Source organism: Lactuca sativa, chromosome 9, assembly GCF_002870075.4.
Source record: "Lactuca sativa cultivar Salinas chromosome 9, Lsat_Salinas_v11, whole genome shotgun sequence".
In the NCBI taxonomy this organism is placed as follows: Eukaryota; Viridiplantae; Streptophyta; class Magnoliopsida; order Asterales; family Asteraceae; genus Lactuca; species Lactuca sativa.
Genome location: NC_056631.2, coordinates 167,808,059 through 167,832,365, shown reverse-complemented (window position 1 = coordinate 167,832,365; position 24,307 = coordinate 167,808,059). Strand labels below are relative to the sequence as shown.

Sequence of the window (24,307 nt, the reverse complement as noted above, 5' to 3'; positions counted from 1 at the left end):
AAAACATCCCGATTGACTATGAAATCGTGGATTTAATGTCATAATCCTTCCATGAATAACTGAATTTTCTCGTGTTCAGTTGGAATATACTTTGCAACAAACCGTGCTTTTTGATTGAACTGAGATTCATACTCATTCACAATCATTCCTCCTTGTTTAGGCTCGAGGAATTCTTTCTCCAATCTCCTCTTCATGTCTAGAGGACAATACTTCCCTAGCAAACGAGTTTTGAACATTTCCCAAGATAAATTCTCTTGGTTATACACATTGAGAGCTTCAAATGTTGCTTCCCACCAGACCAAGGCTTCTCCGACGAGCAATGCAGAAGCATAATTAGTCTTGTCTTTATTATCCACATGAGAGATAAGAAATACTTTTTTGTGTTCTGGATCCATGTAAGAACAATAATAGGATTAAGAACACCTGAAAACTCCGTAATGCCACTACTCTTGAAAGTTTTGAATGAGGGACGTTTCGCCTCCCTTTTAGAAGATTCTCCGATGACTTTCTCTTTGCCTTTATCATTATTCATTTTGTGTTCTTCGAGAGTCTGTCGAATAAAACCAGTAAGTTTATCTATAATTCACTCCTCACGAGGGTATACTGGAGTATCTCCTTCATCAGGACGAGGATCTCCACCCACCTATGGCGTATGGCTACTCACCTATTCAACCATTGCTTTGAAAATTTGGGGTAACATAGTATTTTTAGAATATTAGGATTTATTATTACCTAATACTTTACTTAAGTCTTTCCTATGGTTTGTATCCACATACTTACAACGAATCCGTTCATTTATTAAACTTCCAATAGTTTAAGTCTAAATACAAATTCGTGAAATTTAGTTCGCTTAAACTACTGCTCTGATACCATTAATTTGAAAGACCCATACTTTCATACTTGTGACATTGTTAATCCAAATTAAACCAAAACATGCTACATGCATATTCATAAATAATATTTTATATTGATAATTTGATTACAAACGACTGGCTACAAACTGATTATTACAAAGTGTTAAATTCGTATCTTTTGCATACAAACGCTGATTTTTACGTTCTTTATATCCACGCATAGATGAAATTATGCTCTACAACTTTCGTTTAGACTCCGTTGGCTAATTTTGAATTCAATTTTAAAATTATATTTTTAACAGGTCGAGACAAGAAAATCCGTTAAAAATTCATAACTTCTTCATCTGACGTCCGTTTTCGTCTGTCTTTTTACGGTTGTACTACTATTAACGAGACCTTCAATTATCGTTTAGGTTGTGTCGGCTAAAAATCACCCGATCTTTATTTTGAGTTTTTAGCTGTCTACTGCTATACTGAAACTTATAAAAATCACAACTTCCTCATACGAAGTCAGATTTGGACGTTCTTTTTATGAAAAATCTAGGTTTAACGAATACTACAACTTTCATTTATATCATAAGGGCTAAAAAGTAGTTTATCAAAAACTCACTTTTTACGTCATACGGTGTCGTGCCGGTTCTCGTCGCGAAACTTTAATAAATCATAATTTCTTCGTTATAACTCAGATTTTGATGAGTTTTTTGCCTAAATGTTTCTAAAGAGATTCTTTATAACTTTAAGTAATAAAATTTTACTTATTTTCAACTTTATATTTTCATTAATTTCAATAACTGATATTTGATTGGAATCTCATAAGACTTCCAAAGCATTCAGAATGATTCTAAACATAGTTTTACTTCAATTCTAGTAAAAACTATATGTTAGAACTCAATGCTCAAAATTCATATAATATTTCATAATATTATTCATTACAAAACACGATACAGTCGGCTAGGGTTTTCCCCAATGAGTCCGGACATAGGTAACTCGACGAGTTCATGAGACAACTCGACAAGTTAAGTTGGATGTTCACGATATTTCAGAGGAAAAAGGGGGACTCGACGAATCACTTAGATGTACTCGGTGATTCGGGTCAACATGGACCGTTGACTCGAGTGTTGACTTCTGTTTACTTTAGGGTTTGGTCAAGACAGGGATTATGGGGACCATGGAGGGGTAAAATGGTCTTTTACCCATTACAAGAGTTAGAGAGAGAGAGAGAGAGAGAATAATTGTTGGTTTATTTAGAGTTGTGAATAGAGTATTAATTAGAGATAATTATCCTATGTGTTAGGTGGAGGCTAGTTCGAGATTTGTGTACGAGGTTATTTGATTGCTTGCTTACGAGGTGAGTCTTCTCACTATACTTACCTAGAGTGGTAATTTATGTGTTACCGGAGGGTCTTATGTGCTTATATTGAGTATTGTGATATCCTTCATTATGTTTGTGTAATTTATGTTGTGTATTATTATGAGCTTATTGAGTTAGGACCGGAGGGTCCACCCGAGTTGTGGGACCGGAGGGTTCTATTGAGACACATTGACCGGAGGGTCTTATTTGAGTATAGCCACAAGGGGCTAATGAGATGTGTGTGGTATTTTGGGGAACTCACTAAACTTCAGGCTTACCATGTTATGTGTTGTGTGTTTCAGGTACTTCTCAGGATCACGAGAAGCCATCGACTTGATTTTACACACAAGTTGGAGATATCTTTTGGGGATCCTGGATTGTGTTTTAAACTATTTATGAACATGCATTTTTGATAACTTGATATTTGGGGGGGGGGGGGGGGGGGTTGTGATTATGTTTATGAGATAAATGCAATTTTAAATAAAAAAACTTGTTTGAAAATTTATGGTGTTACATGAGCCCTCAGCATGAGTCTGGCATGCCCTCCCTAACCTTCAGCTCACATCTGGTATGCTCCAGGGTTTGTTGGCTACATCATGGAGCATTACAACCTTAACCCAACCCACACAATATGTCGACGTGTAACAAATAATACCATATAAAGATAATCCGAATATATCACAGGTAGTCATACTGGCCTACCAGACTAGCATATCAAATCTAGCATGCCTATCTGTCCATACTCAGCATATCAACAAGTATCAAATTCTCAAACCAATGGTCTGGCCTTGGTACCTTAGACCCATAAGTACAGTGAGGAAAACTCACCTTACAAGTAGTGCAGAACAGATCAGGTCTGACTATGAATTCCAGCTCCCGACTCAAATGCCTACAACCACCATGGGACCAATTCTATCAAAATCCCGAAATACCTAAAATACCCTCAAAAGTTAACTTGGTCAACCATGGTCAAAGTCAAATTCAACGATCAAGGTCAACAGTCCATGTTGACCCAACTCGTCGAGTCCACCGATGAATTTGTCGAGTTTCTGTAGTAATCAGAAGGTCAGGAAAACCCTAGCCAACTCACTTAGTTGGCTAGAAAACTCGTCAAGATTTCCCCAGCTTAACACATTTAGTTGATTCTTCGATTCCAGGGACTCTAAGGCTCATATCTAAATAAAATTTTTGTCTAAGTGAATAAAGTTTCCAACTTTATCCTTTGGGGCTACTCCAAGTGTCACACCCCCAAACCAGAATGGCGGAAACATTCGGGGGTGGATGACTTCATGTATAGTATCATAACAACGAGTATAATAGTAAAGAAAGCAAACACAACCATCATCAATATAATTGAAAGAGTTATATCATAGACTAAGTTTACATGTTTCAAAATCAATTACATCATGATGACAAAATAAGTTTTGAATTTAACGCCTTAGCGTTCCGTCCTCAAAAGCAGTTGATTACCTGTTTAGTGATTTTCTGAGAATACAAGTTGTTTGAAAAAGTGTCAACACAAAGGTTGGTGAGTTCATAAGAGTTTTAATTCAGAAATAAATTGTTTTCCTTGTAAAAGCGGTAAAGGGATTCCAGAAAATCCAATATTTTCCTTGAAAAGTAAGTTGTAAGTTTCCGTGTTATGAAATTGTGCATCCTAGAATTCCCAATAATTTCCTTCCATAATCTCCAAGTATATATAAGTTATATAAAATTGAAGTTAGATAAAACGTCGAATGTAATGGGTCTGCCCTAGGCCTACAACCAAACAAGGAACAGGAAATAGAGCGAACCCACCAATTCTAAACCGATCACGACTAAATTCTATATAACTCTAGCATATACAATTAGTAATTATGGCTGAAAACTAACAATTCTAGATAGAATGTAGTCTTAAAATAGAATACCAAGACTATGCCTATCATAGTCGTCAAGTGGTGGTAGTGGACATAAACTATACATAGCATAATTCACCAAATAGTGGTAGTGATAGTGAATATGAATTATGCATATATTAGTTTATCCAAAAGTGGTGGTGGAAGTGAACATGAACTATACATATCATAATTCACCAAATAGTGGTAGTGATAGTGAACATGAATTATGCATATTATAGTTTATCCAAATTGTTTGTAATGTAATGCATTCTAACTGTACCTACTTTAGTTAGCGTATTTGTTGGTAGTGTACACATATTATAGTTTATTGAAACTACTCGTTGTAGTGGCAAACCTTGGTATATGATTCGTATCTTCGAGATAAGGTAAATAATATGCAATATCATTCACATGTATTCAATTAGTACTATCCTTGTCATGCTTTACCAAATGTTTGTATGTAACGGATGTAAACTTTGTTTATGACAATTTGTTATTTCACCATACTTGATATAGTAAAAACCCATTTGTTTTATGATGTATGTCAACATACCAATACAACATGACACATAATGTGATAATGTATAATCACATAATGATACACACCTTGCTCAACAAGTTACAAGCTGTGAATGGAAGTTGTAAGCTGTCAACTTGTTTTTAACATTTATGTACTGTTTTGGAAAAAATCCCAGAAAAATCATACGAAAACGAAAACTAAATCCGTAAAATCTGGGAGTTTATAAAATGTGTCTAGTTTGTTCATAAATTTTATCATGATTTTTAGATGTCTCTAACTTGTGTGAAAATGTCCATATTCACAGACTGGTCCGGATTCGTAGCTACAGTGATAGACAGTTTTGTAAAAATTGCCAAAACTTGTAGAAAAATCGTATGAACATGTGAAAATAGTCATTTTAAAGGTATAAACCTGACCTATTTGCACCTAGTACAGTTTTGAAAACCAAAATATTTAAGTCATCCAAAACAGTCATTGAATGGAGTCCAACTTTTCTGATGAAAGCTGTTGGAAGAGTTTAGTTGTGTTCTTGTTGGTTTAACTTGTATTCCCCCCCCCCTTAAAACTTCAGAAAACACGAAAATATAGGGGTATTAACTCACCTTATGTGATTTCAGAGGATGAATGTTGAAGAAAAGATGTGTTCAACTCAAGGACACTTGGAGGATTGCTTGAAGATTCGAGAATCTAATACCAATATGGTGGAGTTTGTGTAAGGAATCAATGATTGGTGTTAAAGGGAAGTGTAATAATCATATGAAAGATGAATTATACTTACCAATTGAAGGAGAAAGGCCTTGGAGTATGCCTTGAAGTTCTCGAAATTGAAGGAGAAAGATGAGAGAGTTTGGAGGGTGATTTCTTGGTGGAAAATGAGAGAATGAATGAGATGTGAGGAGAGAAAGTGGATGTTCCAGCTCTAAGAACGTGGGAAGTTGCTGGAAATGATGAGAAAGTACATTGACATGACCTAGGTATGGTGGAATAGTGACTAGGGGTTGTACTATGAAGGTATGGGGAGGTTTCTTGTGTCCTTGTCCAAAGGATAAGTCAACACTCCACCTAAATATTTCATCAAACAAAATTCTATTCTTAGGCAAGGATTTTCCCCAAAATATAATTAAAATATGAATATTTTGGGTTTATTATGTTAAAATACGAGTTTGGGTGAAAATCCCGCGTTAAAATCATGAAAAACTAGCTTAAAACGAAGTTTGGGTCGAAAACCGGAAATCTGGACCGAACCTGCGAGGTTCGGCTCCAAGAGTGAGAACCAAGAGAAGGGAAAGAAGGAACCGAAAGGGGGAGGAGGGAACCGAAGGTGCGAGGCTCAGTCTTGGCTTGGCGGTGAAGCTCGGTCTTGGCTGTCAGCGAGGCTCGTTCTCGGCTGCTTAGTTGGGTTCGTGTAACGCTCGTAGATCCGGGCTCATCAATTTAGAGGCAATAGGGGTCGAAAACGACTTTTTGACAAAATATTATTTATAATAAATAGTCTTAACCAAGTTTTAGAATATGTCACGAGGTTTTCGTACATATAAAGAACGCCAAAATCCGAGTTATAACAAAGAAGTTATGACCCGTCGAAGTTTCACGACGGAACCGGCACGGCACTGGGAAGCGTAAATAGTGAATTTACGATAGAGCGAGATTTAGCCTTAGCGATCTAAACGAAAGTCGTAGAATATGTTAAACTAAGAACATCGACAAAAAGAACGCCCAAATCTGACTTCGTATGTAGAAGATATGATTTTTCGAAGTTTCGGATTAGCAGTGTACAGCCCGAAATTCGAATATTAGAGGGTGTTTGGCTTGGCTTTTCAGGGGGCAAATGTCCTTTTTGGAAAAGTCACAAAAAGTCAGGTTTTCCTAACTTTTCCAAAAAGTTCATTTTTACTTGTATCCAAATCCAAAAGTAGCTTCCAAAATGCATTTGCCAAACATCTTTTGCTTTCTATCTTTTCCTAAAAGGACTTTTGGCTTCTAAAAAGCTAAGCCAAACACCCTCTAGATCGAGTGATTTTTAGCCGACACGACCTAAACGAGAATCGAAGATCTCGTTAAGAGTAGCGTAACAAGAAAAAGATGGGCGAAAACGGATGTCGGATGAAGAAGTTATGAGAATTTAACGGACCAATCCTGTCCCGGCCTATTAATAATATAAAATTTAAAATCGAGTCAAAATTAGCCGAAGGAGTCTAAACGAAAGTTGTAGAATACGTTCCCACCTTCTCGTGGATATAAAGAACGTCGATAACGGAGGTCGTACGCGAAAGTTACGAATTTTTGAAGTTGTAACTCGAATTTGTGAAGCTGGTGCAATGGGTGATGACATGGCTCGATCAGGGCCGTAGCTTGCGGATCACGGTCTGGTCTTCAGATTCGGACACCTGGCCTCGCTACGCCTCGCGTACGAGAGGAACGCCCTGCGTCCAAGTACGCCCCGCGTCGGAAGAAGGCTACGCCCAGCGGACTTCGGATTGAGCGGTTCGGAGAAGTGCCACGATGACCCAGCAGCGAAGCGACACGTGTAGTACGCCCGAGCCACTACGCCCAGCGTAGGTCCGAGGTACGCCCAGCGTACCGAGGCCTCGCAGGCTATAAAAGGGGGGTCGAGGCAGCTTCATTTTTCACTCCAAATTCCACTCTCTCTCTCTAGCTTCTTTCTCTCTCTAAGTGCCCTAAACCCTCCTAAACCCTAGATAAGGCCCCTAACACCCTAAGGAAGCCCCAAGGCTCCCGGAATCCCGAGAAAAAGAGCCTTTCGGTTTCAAAACGCTGCTCCAAATAAAGTTCCGGTTTTCGTTAAAATCCGCTGTAAGTGAGCTACGTTTACGCAATTTTTAATATAGCTTTCAAATAATTATAGGAATGTTATTAGGTCCTTAAAATAATTATTTGGGCTATTATTATGAGTTATATTGAGTGTTATTAACGCTTATATAATAATAATAATAGTCAGACTAATCAATTTGCCACGGTTATCGTTAGACTAAACCCTAGTGGTATTGGTACTAGGTTTTATCGAAAGAAAATTGTTTTGAGAGTATCGAAGTGTTGTCCGCGTGCTGAGTCGCCACCTTTCAAGTGAGTGCATAGTTACTTTCAGCTTACACATAGATATGAAGTATTTTATATAAATTACGTGCTATGTGTGCATATTACCTGAATACTTGCTATCTATGCTGAATGAACATTTTTATGCATGTTTTCAATGATTTAAACTGTATATGTATTTTATATCTACGAAAAATGTTGGGGTAAAACATGGGTAGATGTAATAGTTGCTATGTGATAAAATGAAATAATGAGAGGCCTCGTTATAGATGTTATTGATGATCTAGTCATCTAGCGGAGTATAGATGACGACCACGGACTATTCTAGACAGTCCAGTGGAACACTAGCACGCTCGCAACCTGTAGGTGTTTATTTGAACTGTGTGTTTATTTGAACTGTGTGCTCACCAGATGTACTCCATCCCCCACATGGTTGCCTTAAGGACATTTATTGCTGAGGAATCCCCTTAGCAGTAGTGTCCATCCCGATGATAGTCCTTAGACTAGGTCCCTTGTGTTAGATGTTTTAGGGACGTAAAGTGAGGATAACGGGAACGGGTAATCGGGTTTGTTTGGTTTGATAAAGTTAATAAACTTATTTATTGTGGGTTGAAAACCCTATGTGCTCACCAGGCTCCCAAGCCTGACCCACTCAGTTTCTTCTATTACAGGTAGTGGCGCATGAGCATAGATGTGATGTCTTGGGATGAGAGATTAATGGATTTTAGGCTTGTAAATATGGAATAATGTAGTAAGGCCTATATTGCATTGTTTATGCTTATGATCTGTATCGAACATGACATCCCGAGTCTTTTTAATGAAATACATTTCTACGGAAATGCTTTTGATAAATCTTCCATCATATATTGTTTTGGGACAAATTCCGCAATACTTTTATTTAAAATATTACTCTGATTTTTAAACAAAGCATAAACAAAATCGGTCTTTTCTGGCCGTGAAAATGGGGATGTCACAGTTAGTATCAGAGCATTAGTTTAAGCGAACTAGGAATTTGTAGGATTTCTAGACTTAAACTTAGAATGCTAAGCGATGATTGTGACGTGTGAGCACTAGCTTATTTTAGGAATTATGCCTAAAATGCTTTTATGTGCTAAATGCTTTGTGCCTGACATGCTATTATTTGTTCGGATCTATGGTCTGTTGCCGAGCGGATCTGGAAACCTTATGTGTTTAGGATTCTAAACGTACGACTACGATATTAGAACTAGCATGTAAACGTTTCGGAGTGATAAGGATGATTTAAACGTCAATCCTAAATAAAGATCTAGATTCACCTTATTCGGTGTATAGATCTAGATGGCAAGGACGCGTAGCGGAAACGTGAATGCAAATGGGAACAGAAACCAACCCCCAGTGATTGAGCAAATACCGGTTGTGGGAGCCACTGCTGAGCCAATAACGATGGCCGAAGTGCAAGCGATGATCCAAGTAATGTTGGATCGTCAAATGGAGGAAACCAGACGTTTGCTCCAGCAAAATCGAGAGGAAGCGACTATTCAGATCGAACAGCCCAAGTTGAACGAAGGGCAGACTGAGGAGGGAGACTACAGTGGAACTGTTGGTCAAGTCAACCCACCAATAGTTCAAAACAACCAAGATGAAGGAGTCAAAAGGAATGGATGCAAGTACAAGGATTTTCTGACTTGCAAGCCATCGACTTTCACGGGAAAGGAAGATCCGATCGGGGTCATGGATTGGATCTAGGAGATGGAGTTAGCCTTCATGACGTGCAGTTGCAGAGGAAAACTATAGACTACGTTTGCAGTGCGTCAGTTTCGAGGAGGCGCTGTATGTGTTGGTGGAATACCTTGGGGAACACTTTAAGCCCCAACAAGCCCCTGCAACTGACATGGGCAGAATTTTTGGTGCAATTCAAACGGAAGTACTGCTCAGCTCAAAACATGCTCGAGTTAGAGAACCAGTTTCTAACCCTGAAGAAGGGAACCATGTCAATCGATGAATACACGAACAACTTCACAGAAAAGATGGAGTTTGCCTTGCGTCTTGTCCCGGAAGAGCTGACAAAAATCGACAAGTATGCAAAAGGACTCCCATGGGAGTACGCGGTGCCAGTGCGTCAGGCACCTACTTTGGAGGCAGCTATCTGGGCTGCCAAGTCGGTTGAGGAGATGATCAAGGGAAGAGCCGCCAACAAGACCGAGGTTGGCGAAAAGAGGAAGTTTGAGGGGTTTGCGAAGCCCGATGAGAGAAGCAAGTCCAATACAAGGAAGTTTAGAGGAGGAGGGAGTGAAGAAAGATGGTGCGAGAAGTGCAAAAAGAAACACTCTGGAAAATGTAGTGAGGAGGTAACTTGTTTCAAGTGTGGGAATCATGTGCATTATGCCAACGAGTGTAAATTCAACAAAAGGGTGTGTTACGAATGTAATGAGGAAGGGCACTTCAAGCAAGACTTCCCAAAGAAAGAGGGGGCTACAAAGCCAAATGTGCCGCCAAAGCCAAAGGCGAGAGCATTTCAAATGATCCTTGACGAAGCAGATGACAATGCAAGGATTCAGGAGTGAAGGCTTGACATCCGAAGGTCGAGTTACGAAGTAGCCATAGAATCGTATGATGTAGCCTATTAGAGGCATAGTCTAGGATGAACTTGAACACCTATGTAATAGTTTCAAGAAATAATAAAATCTTCGTTTTTTTTATCTGGTGTGTTAAATTGTTTTTTTTGTGATAAATGACTTGGAAAACTGCGAGAGAATACTTGGGACGGGTATGAGTAGGTGTGAATGGTAGTAGAGGCCTATACTACCGGAAGCACAGGACTCACACTTGGATCAGGGAAAGTCACAACGTTACCAAGAAGCCAATAATTGATTCTGTTTTATTCAAGCATGTCGTTACCACCGTTTCGGTAATGACTAAGAAGATTGTTGTTATTCCGACCCTAGTGGTCATATAAAATTGAGTCTAACTACGATGAGTATGATACGTGGTTCAGAGAACCAAGTTCGATGTAGCATCTGACTTAAACCAAAAAAAATTGAAATGAAAGCTAACCAAGGCGATCAGTAGAAGTATCGTGATGATTGTTAAAGAAGTTGGTAGCTATAAATGCTACATATTGAAATGTGATTGTATCACATTAGAACATGAAGGAAGGTATACTCTGTTTTGGAATTTGACTCTAAGAGACCTGAGTCTAAGCATTGCAACATACGATGATAGGTCATTAGAATATGACACATCGATCCATAGTAGTAATAAAAGAACTTATCTTAAGTTCGTATCCAGTGAGGATCGAGATTGTGACTTGAACGTCATAATTTGGAGTCTAGCCTGAGGTAGAGAGCAGGTGCACGATCGAGTACTGCTTACAGTCAATGAGTCTAAGAGATAGACTTGAAGGAATGTAGAAGTTATAATTATTACCTAGGATGAAGAGATGACGTATGGAGTCATTATACGACCCTGTTTCGTTGATGATTCTGGGACGTAATCATCCTAAGGGGGAGATAATTGTAACGCCTGTAGATCCGGGCTCGTCAATTTAGAGGCAATAGGGGTCGAAAACGACTTTTTGACAAAAGATTATTTATAATAAATAGTCTTAACCAAGTTGTATAATATTTCACGAGGTTTTCGTACATATAAATAACGCCGAAATCCGAGTTATAACAAAGAAGTTATGACCCGTCGAAGTTTCGCGATGGAACTGGCACGGCACCGGGAAGCGTAAATAGTGAATTTACGATAGAGGGAGATTTAGCCTTAGCGATCTAAACGAAAGTCGTAGAATATGTTAAACTAAGAACATCGATAAAAAGAACGCCCAAATCTGACTTCGTATGAAGAAGTTATGATTTTTCGAAGTTTCGGATTAGCAGTGTACAGCCCGAAATTCGAATATTAGATCGAGTGATTTTTAGCCGACACGACCTAAACAAGAATCGAAGATCTCGTTAAGAGTAGCGTAACGAGAAAAAGATGGGCGAAAACGGATATCGGATGAAGAAGTTATGAGAATTTAACGGACCAATCCTGTCCCGGCCTATTAATAATATAAAATTTAAAATTGAGTCAAAATTAGCCGATGGAGTCTAAATGAAAGTTGTAGAGTACGTTCCCACCTTCTCGTGGATATAAAGAACGTCGATAACGGAGGTCGTGCGCGAAAGTTACGAATTTTTGAAGTTGTACCTCGAATTTGTGAAGCTGGTGCAATGGGTGATGACATGGCTCGATCAGGGCCGTAGCTTGCGGATCACGGTCTGGTCTTCAGATTCGGACACCTGGCCTCGCTACGCCTCACGTACGAGAGGAACGCCCCGCGTCGAAAGAAGGCTACGCCCAGCGGACTTCGGATTGAGCGGTTCGGAGAAGTGCCACGATGACCCAGCAGCGAAGCGACACGTGTAGTACGCCCGAGCCACTACGCCCAGCGTAGGTCCGAGGTACGCCCAGCGTACCGAGGCCTCGCAGGCTATAAAAGGGGGGCCGAGGCAGCTTCATTTTTCACTCCAAATTCCACTCTCTCTCTAGCTTCTTTCTCTCTCTAAGTGCCCTAAACCCTCCTAAACCCTAGATAAGGCCCCTAACACCCTAAGGAAGCCCCAAGGCTCCCGGAATCCCAAGAAAAAGAGCCTTTCGGTTTCAAAACGCTGCTCCAAATAAAGTTTCGGTTTTCGTTAAAATCTGCTGTAAGTGAGCTACGCTTACGCAATTTTTAATATAGCTTTCAAATAATTATAGGAATGTTATTAGGTCCTTAAAATAATTATTTGGGCTATTATTATGAGTTATATTGAGTGTTATTAACGCTTATATAATAATAATAATAATAGTCAGACTAATCAATTTGCCACGGTTATCGTTAGACTAAACCCTAGTGGTATTGGTACTAGGTTTTATCGAAAGAAAATTGTTTTGAGAGTATCGAAGCGTTGTCCGCGTGCTGAGTCGCCACCTTTCAAGTGAGTGCATAGTTACTTTCAGCTTACACATAGATATGAAGTATTTTATATAAATGACGTGCTATGTGTGCATATTACCTGTATACTTGCTATCTATGCTGAATGAACATTTTTATGCATGTTTTCAATGATTTAAACTGTATATGTATTTTATATCTACGAAAAATGTTGGGGTAAAACATGGGTAGATGTAATAGTTGCTATGTGATAAAATGAAATAATGAGAGGCCTCGTTATAGATGTTATTGATGATCTAGTCATCTAGCGGAGTATAGATGACGACCACAGACTATTCTAGACAGTCCAGTGGAACACTAGCACGCTCGCAACCTGTAGGTGTTTATTTGAACTGTGTGTTTATTTGAACTGTGTGCTCACCAGATGTACTCCATCCCCCACATGGTTGCCTTAAGGACATTTATTGCTGAGGAATCCCCTTAGCAGTAGTGTCCATCCCGATGATAGTCCTTAGACTAGGTCCCTTGTGTTAGATGTTTTAGGGACGTAAAGTGAGGATAACGGGAACGGGTAATCGGGTTTGTTTGGTTTGATAAAGTTAATAAACTTATTTATTGTGGGTTGAAAACCCTATGTGCTCACCAGGCTCTCAAGCCTGACCCACTCAGTTTCTTCTATTACAGGTAGTGGCGCATGAGCATAGATGTGATGTCTTGGGATGAGAGATTAATGGATTTTAGGCTTGTAAATACGGAATAATGTAGTAAGGCCTATATTGTATTGTTTATGCTTATGATCTGTTTCGAACATCACATCCCGAGTCTTTTTAATGAAATACATTTCTACGAAAATGCTTTTGATAAATCTTTATCATATATTGTTTTGGGAGAAATTCCACAATACTTTTATTTAAAATATTACTCTGATTTTTAAACAGAGCATAAAAAAAATCGGTCTTTTCTGGCCGTGAAAATGGGGATGTCACAGTTCGGCTTCGGCTGCTTCTCGGTTCCAGGGGGAGGCTTGGTTCAGAAGGGGTTCAGCTTCTTAAGAGGTTCGGCTCTAAGAGGAGTTTCGGCTCCTACGACTGTTTTTCGCATAGACTTTCGTTTTCGAGCTGTTTTCGTCAAATTCGAGGGTCGGGATGCCCCGAGTGATTTTAAGAAGTTGAGAGAGATTGAGAGATTTGACATTCTTGGAGAGATTTCTCATATAGAGAGAGATTTGGGAGAGTTAGAGTGAAAGATATTGGGAGAGGTTTCGCTCGTGACCTTTTTGAGTGTTTAGCTTAGATATGCAAGGTTCGTACACCACGTTAAGCCTTGTTATGATTGTTTTACGCTCCTGAGAGGTATGGAACAATATTTTATGGAGTAGTTTCATCACTTGCCCCGATTAGGGTTTAGAGAAAACTCCAAGTGATACTTTGCGTTAAGATCGCGAGTTGTACAATAGGGAACATAATGGAAACCCTAATATACAATGGTTAGCTGAGTTGACCGGTTTTGGCTTATTGACTTTATTTGACTTTGACTTAACCGGAAATTGACGGTTGTCACACCATGTGCTCAAAAAACCCTCCATAAGGAATGAAAAACTCAAGGGCTTAACAGTTAAGCACAAAATCTGTGATATTTGAAACCCAACTTTTCCAAAATAGATTCTAGCATAAAAATCTACCCAATGGTTGGTGCTTTATAGACATGCATGTCCAATGCATGTCTTGAACCCAAAATGGGTCAAAGAAGAAAAATATGACCTAAACGCCATGCATGGCATCAAAACTTGGATAAAGACTAGATCCAACCTACTACAAGGTCACCTTGACCTGGAGATTCATAAAGTTGCAACATTTATGAGATCCATCCATTACAACATCCAAGAATAAGGAGAAAAAGGGAAAAAAGCAAGATCTAGCTACATAAAGGAATAAAAATCGGATCTTGGACACTTATAAAGGTCTAAAAGGTTCCAAACTGAAGATGACAGCTTTGCTTGCTAGATCCTTGCCTCCTTCTTCCAACTTCCTTCTTCTTTTGCTTCAACAATACCATATTAGCTCACAAATGAGAAGAAAGGATGCTTAGGGTTCTCAACGCCCGATATGGGGGTTTGGAGGCTGATAAAAGATCAACCTTAAGGACTTATGGAGGTTATATAGTGTGAAAAACCCTCAAATTTAAGGTTTCCCAACCAGCCGCTAACTCGCCGAGTTTCCCCTACCGACTCGTTGTGTTGGCCCAAGAAAGATACATGGCCTAAAGTCCTTCAACACGCCGAGTTGAGGCTACTAACTTGTCGAGTTCAAATGAAGAAATCATACTAAAGAAGACAATTCTTATACCTAGAAGTCGGGATGTTACAGGCTAGCACCACATGTCCAAATTTTCATTTTGTTGCACGTTTGGTCCAATTTGCTTTTAACTTTTTATAATGCCGGTTTTGCCCTTTTTATTTTATTTTTATTTAATTTACCATTTTTCTAAATAATAATAATAGTAAAAAAAAGAATCAACTACACTCCTACTAATTACTAATCCACTCACCCACTTTCTCACTCTCAATAATTTCATCTCTCTTTCCCTCTATGTGACCACCATCAGCCGAACCACCATTGTCGCGAAACCACCTCCATCGCCAGACCACCATTGATGCCAGACCACCACCCTTTTTTGGTGTACCCCGAAGACGTCCCTACATAACTGCCACCCACTTCTAGCATCTATTCGTCAACAGTAGAGAAAACCGGTTGCACTATTAGCTACGAAGAAAGCGTCTACTCGTCAGTAAATAACAAAGACATATTAAGGAAACCGCCATACCTTTATCCTTCTTGTCGGGCCTCTACCTTCTCAGCGAAACTCCACTCTTTTCATCACATACCTAAAATCCAGATCGATGAAGATGATGACGCTAGGTTTTTTACGACCACCATTGCAGATCCAACTCTGACTAGGGTTATTTTCTTTAGCCCCATTGTCTCCACTACCACCAACCTATGATCTAAAAGTAGTTGTCACCTACAGAAAACCCTAATCGATATGAATTTTCCGTCACTTAGATAACTTGGGTTTTGTCGCCATCGGTAATCTACAACCCTAGTGACATCAATTTGGATTACAATGTCGTCTTTGTTTCGCCCCTTCTCCGACGACATTGTCTAAGTAATCTGAAATCATATCTTCATCGATATCCAGAAAGCTCCAACAAAACCACACACTCTGATTCAAGTTTTCAGTAACTAAGGGTTTCACGATCTGGAAATGCAAGTCACCGAAAAAAGTAGGTGGTGACGGCGACAAGAAGAGGGAGAGAGACGGGATTGAAAGTAGGGTGAAGTTTACCAGATTGTTAAAGGATTAGTGTGTAATTTCTTTTTTGAATTTATTTAATCAAGCAAATTGTTAAATTATATAAAAGAAATAAAAAAAATACAAATACAAAGGGCAAAATCCTCATTATAAAAAAGTTAAAAACAATTGGACTAAACTTGCAACAAAATGAAAACTTTGAATCTCTTGTGTTAGTTCAAATCTTTATGGACAAAAGTTCTAACCACATATAGATCTTTTGGGCAATTTTGTTTTTATTAAGAGGAGGGATTAGAGGTAATGTTTTTTGATTGGTGAACTAGAGCTCTAGTGCAAGTAGTAGACATAAAATTTATAAAAAAATGTTGAAAGCAAGTTTCCAAACCGGTACATTAGAATAAAAGGTGTATAGGCGCACTTCTTTCGAAACCAATTAAACAAGAACTTGGTTCCAGATTGACTAAACTACACAAATGATCCATGTGGTTTGTCGAAAACCGCTTCTTTGATCCAAAAATGTTTTGACTAGCATCAGAGGTCCAAAATTTTTATTTTATTGCGAGTTTGGTCCAATTTGCTATAAACTTTCTCATAACGACGAATTTGCCCTTACTTTTTTCTTTTTTAGTTTTTTTTATTATTTAAATAATTTTTTGATTACAAGAAAAATAAAAAGAAAATTTTCCTTTTATATTTTATTTTTATAATTTTTTATAACAGAAAAAAATAGAAAATGGAAATGCAACCTCTCTCTCTCTATGTATCTATCTCTATCTCTTTCTCTCCACACAAAAAGTTGCTCATCTCCTTCACCACCACCAGTGATGGAGGCTTTCGGCGAAGCGGGTTCCGACGATTGAGGATAGGGTTTCTAGCGACGTAGATATGAGAAAGAGGTGAAGGGCGAAGGAAAAGAAACCCTCCGAATGACGACATAGATCTGTCAGAAACCGGACTCAATCTCTCCCTCTTTCTATTTGTTGTTCGTCGGAACCATCATCCCCACCGTCACCTTCGTCTTTTATCTTCTCATCCGATGACACCTTCATCTATTTTCTTCTCCAATGATGACATCTATCTGTGGCTAGCCATTGCACCAGTCTACGTCACCGAGGACCTCATCAATGGAGGTTTGGTGACACACCACTCATCTCTCTTCTTCTCCGGCGAGGTGTCAACGTAACAAAAGCCCTAGCGCCGCCACCCTTATAGTTTTTTGAAACCCTAAGTTTTCATTTTTGTTTTCACCCTCTTTCTCTCTCTTTTTCCAACCAAACAACCAGCAGATCCAGATCTCTATCGTAGCGGCGAGATGTTGGTGCTCCGGTGATCGTTGTGTGGTGGCAACGACGACCGGTGGTGGTGGTGGCGATGTTTGACCGGTAGTAGTGGCGGTGGTGATATTTGATTGGTGGTGGTGATGTTTTTCTTCGTAACAGAGAGAGGGTGGGGAGGGTGTAATGTTTTATTTTTGCTTTTTTTATAAATACAACAATAAAAAATAAAATGAGAAAAAATAGAAAATTAAAATCCAGAGGGCAAAACCGTCATTTTAAAAAAAAATCATTACAAGTTGGACCAAACTTGCAACAAAATGAAAAGTTTGGACATCTGATGTTAGTCCAAATATTTTTGGACCAATAACAACATAATTTTGTCTTTCGGTTTAATACCCCTAAACATATTATTTTATATGTTCCATCACTTACTTCACAACATTGTTAACGTTGCTCTTAACAATTATGATAAAAGAAAATTTGATATGAAAATTCATAAATAATTCTTTAGCATAGCTAACTAAGTATAACATATAAATAATTCTTTACCATGTGATCTTCTACAAAAAGGAAATCGAGTATAATGTAATGTGTATTTGAATAAAATAACCAAAAAAATTATTTTGCAAAAATAACCACTTTGTTTGGAATGGAATTCTAGACTAAAGAAAAAAAATACTTTTTCTGAAAAGTCCGTAGTCCAATAAACATTTCCGGAATTTCGAGAAAGAAAATCGTTTTTCATTTAAATCTAACAAAAATTTAAAATCATGATAAATATTAACTATATACGACGTTAAGGCATGAAATAATACTTCTGACAAAAAATGGTGACATAAACATTGCAAAATGCACATTTATAACATAAATGTGTAGATTTTTTTGTATTTTTATTTATTTTATTTTTTGGAAAAAAAAAACCTTTGAAATCTAAAAATCAAATTCAGATTGAAACATTCAAAAGTAAGTGGTCATTTTGAAAAAAACTTAAAAAGTTGTTTTTTTAAAAGCTGGTTAAAATTTTTACTTTAATTAATATCCCAAAAAATGTTTTGTGGAATTGCACAAAGGAAAAGCTATTCCACGAAAGAAAGTTAATCGTTGCCGTTGCTTTGCGCGGGACAGGGAAATGTTATTTGGAAAACAAAAAAACCTTAAAAAAACCCTAAAAATCATAAAAATACATAAAAAAATACCTAGAGATCACAAAACTTTTTTTTGACATATTTTAAGAAAAAATCGCAGTTTTTTAAAGAAAATCGCTGAAAAAAAACATTTGAAAAAAAAAAAAAAAATTTTTTTTTCAGCGAATTTTTATAAAAAGCTGCGATTTTTTATAAAAAAAGTTTTGTGATCTCTAAGTATTTTTTTTATGCATTTTTATGATTTTTAGGGTTTTTTGTTTTCCATAGAATCTAAACCGCGCGGGACACACCTTTTATATATATATATATATATATATATATATATATATATATATATATATATATATATATATATATATATATATATATATATATATATATATATATATATATATATATATATATATATATATATATATATATATATATATATATATATATATATATATATATATATATATATATATATATATATATATTCACTATACAGATTAAAGTTAGGGCCCTATTTTTTCTGGTCGTTTACCGTTGCACCTTTTCACACTAATAAGGCATATAGGTGTTGGATCTCATTAGATATAAAAAGATTAGTCTTAAAGCCTATATAAAAATGAATGGGGTGGTGGTTTTAAGATGACAAGTTGTTTAAATAACGTAATTTTAGTTAAAATACTATAATTACTAAAGTACTATATAATTTAATGAAAATGTTTTGACTTATTAAATCAGAGATGAGATCGACTCCGAAAGCGATCTGAAACGACATGGAACCAAAAAAACCGAAATCAAAAAATGGAAATTAAAAGAATAGAGAACTTGAATATCTTTATGTGGTTCTATTCGGTTTTAATTCCAGTTATTTTTTTTTATTTTCTTATATCGGCAAAAGCTTAATTCAGTGGCGGACGCAGACTGTTTTAGTAGGGGTGTCCATCGTACTTCAAGCGGGTGCACCTAATAGAAAAAACCAAAAAAAAAAAAAAAAAAATTACACTGCGTGCCGGAAATTGAGCAGTGACCCGGGACCCCAAAGGCCCTACATAGGTCCGCCACTGGCTTAATTATGAAACTCGACCAAACCAACTCGGAGCCGGAGGCAAAACCACAGAAGCAATAGCAAGGTTGTCAGATGCTTTGCCTCCCCACCATCACTTTTCAGGTTGCAACAAGTAAATTTTAGTCGGTAAATAAAGGTTATCTAGATAGCAATTATATTAGTTGGTAAATAAAGGTTATCTAGATAAGAATTGATATAGGGTTTTATCTTCCAAGACAAGATACCATCTATTTCAATTTAAAAATAAGCCTCCAAATAATATACAAGAAGCTTTCAATCATTCTAATTCACCTTCAATTGTTCCATTTATCACTACAAAATTATATTGAAAGATCATTTGGAATCTTGAAGAGTCAATGTAATATACTCCATACAATGCTCAAATTTAGTGTGCAAACTCAAATTGACGTTATTATAGCTATATTTTCCTTGCATTACTACAATGGTCGTAGCTCTGAGCAAGCAACATTCTTTGATTTCATTGAAGTACATCTAGACTCCATGCCACATGATGAACCTTATGATTTTCACGGTAATGAAACAAGTAATGAAGACTTATACGATGTCATGAAGTGTGTCTGTAATGATATTGCTACTTTAATATGGAATGTTCGACGTCAATGATATTATCAAATAGTTTTTACGTTGGAATACAACTTTTGACTTTTCTTATGGAACATAGTTATGGAAAATTGCAAAATGTTAAGAATTAGACAATATTTTATTCATTTATTATGTTTCAGAATTCGCATTTAAATAGATGCCTTTTTATGTAATTTTACATAGTTAAAAAGTTTCAAACTATTTTTGTCAAAGACTCATATAACAAATAAAAACTACAACTTTCAATTACAAACTATATTTTAATTATTACCCCATTTATACATTTATATCAATCCAATGATAGTTATACTATCCTATTATCCTCGTTTGTTCATAGTTATATTACCCCCATTTATTTATATAGTGTTTATTAATCGACGATTATCAAGAGTTCAAGCGTAGCTATTTTTATTCGTCGAGAAGGTTATTGCAATATTAGGCTTTCAGTCCTTTTTATTCTTAAATCTTGACTTGGCTTCTGCCCCAAACCGAAAACATTAATATTTATGAGTAATAATTTATGAAACCGAAAACCAAATCAAATATGTTTATATGGATTCAAGTTCCAACTTGATTATTCTGCAAACGGCTAATTTGCACGTCTCTTAAATTACTTAATTTTTAAACAAACATTTGTTAAAGCTTTAATAAAAAATATTTTCAAAATATTTTTTTCCTTCTAAAAAAGACATTGAAAGTCTTCAAATATGATTTGATTCTTTCTGATTTTAAAAGTTGACTTTTCCTATAAATGCTGACAACGATTTTATATTCTAAGGCTATACGGAATAGGGGCATCCCCTTACGGCTTGTGTGACTTGCCAAGTCATGCTTGAAATGCAGCCAAACACCACTCCCATCTTGTTTAATTGTGAGCTCTCGTAGCCAAAGTCACGCCCCTCAACAATCTTTGTTTTCTCCCTCTCTTTCTATCTCTCTCTTCTTTCCCTTTACCAACTTCTTCCCTATTACTAAACACAATTTCCTAAGGCTTGTAAGAAGGTAGTTGAGTTGATAAATGGTTGATGTGGCCATCTTCTATGCGTTAAAACCTCCCATCCACTCCGTATACCATAATATAACACGATTCCTCTCGGTAACTATACTTTTTCCACTCTTCCTCCGCTTGCAGTTCCGACAACAATTGCAACATCATGGTTCTAGTTAACAACAACATCACAACAATGGCGGAAAAGAGCAACACCATGATTCCAGTTACCAAAACAACCAACGGTGGTGAGGTAATACTTCCTCCTTTTACTGAAGATCGCAAACCGCAGTTTCCGCCAATCGTTTCATCTTACAATGATAAAATACGTCCCATTCTTGATGCCGTCGACAAGCTCCGTCGTCTCAAAGTCACCCAAGAAGGCATCCCTCTTCCAGCCATCGTCGTTGTTGGTGACCAGTCTTCCGGCAAGTCCAGCGTTCTAGAGTCACTTGCCGGCATAAGTTTACCACGTGGACAGAACATTTGCACAAGGGTACCTCTTATTATGAGGCTTCAAAACCATCCAGATGCTGTGCCGGAACTCATACTGGAGTATCAGAAAAAAACGGTTATGATAATGGAAGAACGACAAATATCAGATGCCATCGATAAAGCTACTGTGGAGATAGCCGGAGATAATAAAGGGATATCAAATGTACCCTTAACTTTAGTGGTCAAGAAGAATGGTGTTCCAAATCTCACCATGATTGATTTGCCCGGAATAGCTCGGGTTGCTGTGGGTGATCAACCGGAAAACATATACGAACAAATTTCAGGTACTTGGTTTGTCATAAGTGTTATAACTCTATGAAGACTAGAAATTTATGTGCTTTATTATTGGTTTTTGAATTTTCAGATATGATAATGGAGCACATTAAGCCAGAAGAGAGTATCATTTTGAATGTTCTTGACGCAAATGTTGATTTTTCAACTTGTGAATCCATTTGCATGTCACGACGTGTTGACAGCACCGGGCAAAGGACTTTGGCCGTGGTAACCAAATCCGATCAGTCGCCGGAGGGCTTACATGAGAAGGTAATGTCAAATGATGTCAATATCGGACTTGGCTATATCTGTGTTAGAAACCGTATCAAAGATGAAACCTATGAAGAGGCTCGAATACAAGAAGCCACACTCTTTCAAACTCACCCATTTTTGTCCAAGATGGACAAATCTATTGTAGGTATTCCTATTTTGGCCCATAGACTTGTCCAGATTCAATCAATGATCATATCAAAATGTTTACCGGACATTGTCAAGAAGATCAATGAGAGACTTAATGCTTCGGTTTTGGAACTCAACAAGCTACCCCGGATTCTTACTAGTATTCCCGATGCAATGGCTGCTTTTATGCAAATCGTTGGGTCCTTAAAAGAAACATTTCAAAAGATCTTGATTCGAGGTGAGCTTGAGTATGATGATAAAGAAATGCATTGTAATGCTCGATTGGCGGAAATGTTGGATGAGTTTTCAGAAGAACTCCACAAGAGTGAAAAAATTTCTGAAAATTTTCTTGTTGAGGAGATGCTGGTTTTAGAGGAAGCAAATGGGATTCGGTTGTCTTTTTTTCTCTCACACTCAGCGTTTCTGTATTTGCTTAAGAAGAAATTGACCAACATCTCTAATTTGCCGATTAGTTTCTTAAACAAAGTCTGGGGATATCTTGAGATTGTTTGGGTTAGAGTCTTGATGGATCATTGTGAGAATCATCCACAAATTCTTCCTTCCATAAAGAAAGCATCTTTGAATGTGATGTTAAGAATGAAGGAGAAGTTGGTGGAAAGGGTTTATGAGAAGATTGAAAGGGAAAAAGTAACAGATTACACTTGTGACCCCGATTTCATAGCTTCTTGGAACAAGTTAATGGGCAAGCGTGATGAGTTTTTGAGGGCAATCCCCAATCGTAATTCATTTTCTATGGAAGGTTATGGGTCGATTGATATCACACATCTAGTGAGTGTTCCAGCAACCAAAAGAGATCAAGCATTTGACTTGAAAATGAGGATCATGGCTTACTGGAAAATTGTTTCGCGAAGAATAGTGGATTGGATAGCTCTTGAGCTTCGATTTGTGATACAAAAAATGGTGAACAAGGTGATGGAAAAGGAGATAGTAAATGAGGTGATGATGCGTGGTGGTGGTGGTGGTATGGAGAAAATGTTGGATGAGCCAACTCCGGTGGCCGCAAAGAGGGAGAGGCTTCAAATGAGTATCGGTTTGCTCCAGGAATCACAGCAAATTATCCAACAAGTCATGGATGCTATTTGAATAATCACTTATTAAAAAAGAAGTGTGGGAACTAATCATTTTGTTTGCATGTTTGGTATTTAGCTTATTAGGCTTTATGGTACTAAGTGTTATGATCGCATGCTTAAATTCCTTTTAACACTATTAGAAAAACATTGATTTACATACCAAAAGTACCGACGAATAATTCCATAGGTAATTACCGACAGAATACGAATGTCCTGATTTAGTAACCAAATTACAAAGGAATAGCTATGAAATAGCAACGGAAGGTAGGCCATAGGAAATCTGTAGGTAATTATTGATGAAATAGCTACGAAATTCCAACGGAAGGAAATAACTACAGAATAGCAACCAAATACCGACGGACTATTATAATTTCCATTGTTATTGTTATTATTTTTCATTATTCAAGTACTAAAACGTAGTTTTTTTAAGTTCGTTTTTTTAACATATTTATCATGCGTACAAACATACATTATTGTATTATATTGACATACACCCATATAACACCCGAAGAGAAAAAACAAATTCGAAAAAACTTTGTTTAACACATGCATAATTAAAAATGATATTAATAGAATAAGTGAAAGAAAGGCTATGTGTGTATGTGTATGTATATGTACATGTGTATATGTATGTGTGTATGTGTGTATGTATATGTGTGTGTGTCTAGGAGTATATGTATATGTGTATGTGTGTAAGCTTATTTGTGTATATATATGTGTGTACAAAACAAACATAAATTTTTCATTTTTAATTCATCAAATCACATAGTATTTGTCCAAAAAACCATCATCGTAAAAAATTATCATAATCATCATAAGTACAATAACAGTCATTAATGAGAAAAATCATCAGGGGGTAATGTTGTGTAATCAAGTCGAGCCCTTCCCTTTCGAACCGGAAGTACCTGAAAAATGGGCAAACCACAAAACCGTAAGCACAAAGCTTTAGTGAATTCCCCAGAATACCACATACCATACATACATTGTCATTGGCTACCCCCTTGGTCTTGCATACAATTGTCATGGGCTACCTCCATAGTCTTTTATACCATTGTCATGGGCTAACCTATCGTCTTCCCTCGCATTGCCTTGCTACCCCATCTTATAT

The 24,307-nt window shown here is 37.3% G+C and overlaps 1 protein-coding gene across 1 annotated transcript; it reads left to right on the top strand.

The window, feature by feature from the left end:
- The first annotated feature begins 21,137 nt into the window (after positions 1 to 21,137).
- Positions 21,138 to 23,300, top strand: LOC111912710 (dynamin-related protein 4C). Its single transcript, XM_023908439.3, has 2 exons — positions 21,138 to 21,720; positions 21,801 to 23,300. The coding sequence occupies exons 1-2, from the start codon at positions 21,138 to 21,140 to the stop codon at positions 23,210 to 23,212; spliced, it is 1,995 nt and encodes a 664-aa protein (XP_023764207.1). The 3' UTR covers positions 23,213 to 23,300.
- The last annotated feature ends 1,007 nt before the right edge of the window (positions 23,301 to 24,307 follow it).